This window comes from Trypanosoma theileri (assembly GCF_002087225.1).
Source record: "Trypanosoma theileri isolate Edinburgh chromosome Unknown TM35_Tth_18_V1, whole genome shotgun sequence".
NCBI lineage: Eukaryota > Euglenozoa > Kinetoplastea > Trypanosomatida > Trypanosomatidae > Trypanosoma > Trypanosoma theileri.
The window spans coordinates 437,403-442,394 of NW_021639860.1; the positions used below are offsets into that span (position 1 = coordinate 437,403).

Below are 4,992 nucleotides of genomic sequence, written 5' to 3' on the forward strand. Positions count from 1 at the left end.
TGTGTGTGTGTGTAGTGTTCATCTCTTTGAAATAGAGAGAGCTGGGTTATTCTGTGCGACATACCGTGAGCCCGGCTTCTCCTTTGGCCGCCTGTGGTTCAGCAAGAGTGTTGGGATGCGGCCGGTGTTGCACTCTGTGTTCTTCCAGTACGGCAGCAGCTGCTCGTTCCAGTTGGAGAAGTGCCAGATGGTGTCTGTGTACATGATGACGCCGCAGCCGCCGGCCTCCACCTCCGCTGGCGGCACGCCGGTGTGTTGGAGGAGAACCTCGCGGGCCCGCGCGACGGAGTCGTGGACGTGCAGCGTGACGGCGAACGGCTGGGCGAAGAGCAGCGGGGCTCCGCCGTGGGTGCCGGCGTGCCACTCCGCGTGCCCGCAGGCGAGGCGCCACTCCGCGTCCCCCAGCGGGGCGGCCGGCACCAACACCAGCGACAACGGCCCCCCACCCGCCCCCACACTGTAAAGATGGGCATGGGAGGATGATAGTGATAGTGATGATGGATGCGATAAGGAAGATGCGGAGAGCAGGTGTCGGCCTCTTGCGGCCCCAACACTGTTCGCATGACTATTGGATTCACTGAGAGGCGTCGTGTGTGGGATATGGCTGCCACTGTAGCGGCCACTAAGACTGCCCACGACACGATGACACTCCCACCGACCATCTGCCCCACGCGGGATTTCAATAATCTCCTTGATCACACCCGCACAGATATCCATCACAAGCAGCAAATAATGTTCACCAACAGTAAACTCAGACGGTTGAGAAGAAGTGTTAGTAGCGTTCTTATCCTTATCGTTATTATCGTTGTTATTCTTTCCTGATGATTCAGAGATATTCTTCTTTCTTTTTACCGCTGCCGCACGACGTAAGGCTTCCGTGCAGCGTTCCAGAGTTCCTTGCACCAATTCCCCATACATGGCATTCTCCCGCACAATAATTCTCTCTGTGTAAAGAGGCTCATCTTTTTCTGATCGCACTGTTATAATAACACATAGTCGAGAATCTACAATTCGTCGTGGTTCACGTAATACTTCAAAGAATAAGACTTTATTGCGTGGATCTCTAATGGGATCTGCAAAGGATGATACACTCGGTGCTGGATCTGGTTCAGGTACGGCTCGCTCTATACTGTCCACACTGTTACGATATAAACGAATGAAATTAGGGTCAAATCCACTCGCATTTCCAATATAATCACAAATTTCTTCATACCTCCAATGAACATCTCTTTTCTCTCTGTACGTCATTACGGTGCGAAAACACCGTTCAGGATAAAAATATGTATGAAAGGATTCATTCTCTACATTAGTAGAAGAATGAACTACTTCCACAACACAAGAAGAATCTCTTAACATGTTACTATCACTACGATTGGAAAACCTCCCAGTAGAAATACCATCACTTACTCCTTTTCCTCCTCCTCCACTAGAAAGAGGAGAAGAAGAAGAAACTGGAAGCATAGCGTTATTCAAGTTCGTATCACGTTTATCCATTCCAGATGTTGTCTCTGTTTCAGAAAAGTCAATATGTATAAAATATACAGGAAATATGCGAGAAAAACCATTAATATAACTATTGACAGTTCGGAAACGAGATATTAAAGGTACATCATTACGTTGTGCTATTAAAATACTGCCAGACTCTATGCCAACTGTCATAAGTGAGACATTCGCTTGTAGTAAGCGGGTATTTATAGACTCTTCTTTATACATATCAAGCGATGCTGATGACATATCACCTTCACCGAGTAATTGAAGAAGGGCTCTTCCACATTCCTTAACCGTAGCGGCCAGAGACACAACAGCTGAACCTGCGTATACCAAACGGCACGTATTGTAATTAAAATATTTAAAGAAAACGAGTACACGACCTAAAGCGGCTATTGGTAACACGGATTCCCCTAATCGTGGTCTTGTTCGTTGACTAGAAAGAGTAGAATTAGAAACACCTATCTGTACATGCGTAATCACCACTCTCGCTGCCCGATGAGGGACTTTCACACTACATTCCACACCTCGTATAGATCTAGATTCTGAGTTTACTCTGAATGTTTTACTTTCAGAAAGGGGACCCTGATCCTCATAGTTGATTCTATTACCATCCACATCGTAAAGAGAAATACTTATAACCATCATAACAGATGAATGGGCATAACATTCAAAGTAAATCGTTACTGCTTCAAGTTGTATTGGAGTTGGTAAAAATACTGCATATGGAAAATCAGACACTGTATCTACAAATTCTCTTTCTCTTGGAATTTGTCGGATATCTGAAGAAGGAACCAATTGTAGAGTAGTGGGTTGCTGCAAGTAAATGTAGAGAGAAGTCATAGTACTATGTTCCTCTCCAGCATTATCAAGATAGTCCTGCATTACTCTCTCCGTACCAGCAATAGAAATATTAAGTGCTCTTAAGTAATGAATATTGCGATTAGATAATAAACGCCAGAGTCTAAAATTAAGTGGATTCATACTTAGTGTATGTAATTTTCCATGAGAAGCAATAGTAGCATAAACATGACGTACGGTATCAGATTTCTGTACTTCTATTGCAATACTTTCCAGTAAAGATACCCGTGCATCTCGTGGCATAGTTTCTCTTTGATATATATTAACACATTCACGAATAATCTCATCTGTGATGATAAAGATGGTTAACTTACGACGACGTTCTCTCTCTTCCTGTTCACGACGATCATCTTCTAACATATCACGACGAAACACATCTTTTACACGTTGTGGAATGATATCTGTTGGTGAGGGAGCCAACACCTTTGGACAATCGGCTCGCCGTACATAAGATAATATATAAGCATTATTTGTGCTTAAAGGATTACACGGTCGTCCATGGCGAATGACTGGACCGCCAAAGTTATTACTAACTGCCGTTTCCTCATCCACCACTCGTACTCTCTCATCATCAAACTCAATCCAACGGGTAAATCGGGCCTGTACGGGATCCCACTCACGGATGTAACAATAATAATGTCCACTTCGAACAGAGCCACGGTGTACAATAACACCTTGTAGATCATAAATAGGAGGTGAGTCTTTGCTGAATGGTTGCTCTACTCCTTTGGTATTTTTATTTTTCTTTTTTTCATTCTTTTTATTCTTCTTCTTCTTTTCTTTTCGTTGTTGTTGTTGTTGTTCTTCTTCTTCTTCTTCTCCCTCTTCATCCCTTGTCTCATATTTTCTCTTGCTTTGTTTTTTACCTTTTTGCTTCTCTCTCTGCTCTTGTTGTGTATCTTCCTCAGCTCTCTCTACTTCACCCTTCTCCTCATCCTCTTCTTCTTCATTATCTTTACTGTCAACATCTCCACCCTCAGTACTATTAACATTACTACTATCACTATCACTATCACTATCACTACTATCACTACTATCATTACCATCATCATCATCATTATCACTACTTGTACTTCCACTGCAACTACTGTCACCTTTTTCAAATTCCTCTAAGGAAAGCTCAACCGGGAACTCCAAACGGTTGTTAACTTTTTTCATCTCAAGTGAAGGTGACATTAAATTCATCTCAAATCGCTTCAGATGAAACCATATCACAGGTGGAAAACGACAAAATCTGTAACTCTTCTCTGCATCTTTATATTCTGGTTCTTTCCCTGGCTCTTCCACACGGTATTTATTATCCCCAATCAGTAATTCCTTAGCCGTAAGAGATCGCAAACTATCTATAAGAGTATTATTAGATCCCAATGGAAGATGAATATCGTAAAAGGTATCATGACTAGGGGATACAAACGTTCGATCAAGTGTTGCTACTATTTGTTTACCACTACCTTGAAAGAGTTGATTAATAGTGCCTTCTGCCACAGTTCCCTTCATTCTCTCTTCAAGATTATCCCGCAGCAGGGTTGCCATTTCCTGAATATCATGCTGAACAAATAATTCTCTTTCACCCCATCCAAATGCAGATGTTAGTTTTTTTGTATGTGCTGGTGTATCTCGTTCTTGCATTTGAAAGAAAAGTTCCTGCAATGCCTGTGGAATACTCTCCTTATCACCCTCCCCTTCTTCCACTGGCATACGGTAGACAGCATTACGAAAATAACTAAGATGAAATAAGAGTTGTAAAAGTGAATTTAAATAACATGTACAACCCTCATTTACCAAACCCACAGAAGGTGGTGGCTGTGCATTCTCTGCGTGAGGATCACTACTCACCGTCGTATGCAGACGTCCACCGCCTTCTTTAGACTCTGGGGAACCGTGTTCAGAGGATATGATTTCCTTTCCATACCCAGGCGTATCGGTTTCTTTTCTTAAACCACTACTTTCAAAATCTTCTTCGTTTTCATAATCCCCTTCCATACAATTCGAACGGGAAGATGAAAGGGCGGCGGCGGCGCCTGCCGAGTCCTCCGCGGAGGAGCCCACACAACTACCACTCTCATCATTTCTAACGGAGTGTGCCTCGGTCTTATCATCATCTGATGCATTCATTGGCAGTCAATTTGTTTTTTTTTTTTTTTTTCCTTAATCTCTTTTTCTTTTTCTTTCTCTTTTTCCTTTTAAAGGAAAATGGGGAATTGGAGATGCAGAATGACCCTTTTTTCTTTGAAATGTACTCACACGTTTCTTTTTCTTCTTCTTCTTTTGTCGTAATTTGAATTTTCTCTCTCTACTAACTTTGCTTTCTTGAGCACTTTTTTTTCTCTTTTTTCTTTATTTGTACTATATATATATATATATAGATGTGTAAGTGTAAGTGTGTGTAAACGAACCAAGCAAAGTTTAATCACCTTATACGTGTTTTTTTGTAAAGATATAGTGTGTTTACTTCACGAATACTGTTTAATGTATCTATCAGACTGTTTGTGCTCCTTCCCATGAAATATAGAGAAGGCATCATACAATGAAGAAATGCAGAAAGAAAAGAAGAAGAAAAGGATGGAAAAGAGTTTGGTAAAGCACAAAACCATAATAAAAGAAAATTAAACAACAACAACAAAATAGAAAAAACAGTCATTC

The 4,992-nt window shown here is 41.7% G+C and overlaps 1 protein-coding gene across 1 annotated transcript; it reads right to left on the bottom strand.

Moving 5' to 3' along the window:
- Positions 1–18: 18 nt before the first annotated feature.
- Positions 19–4,464, bottom strand: TM35_000182460 (putative ubiquitin hydrolase; the record flags this gene model as incomplete). The annotated part of the gene is made up of 1 exon (XM_029026559.1): positions 19–4,464. One exon carries the CDS (start codon positions 4,462–4,464, stop codon positions 19–21), a length of 4,446 nt encoding a protein of 1,481 aa, XP_028882255.1.
- Positions 4,465–4,992: the final 528 nt, after the last annotated feature.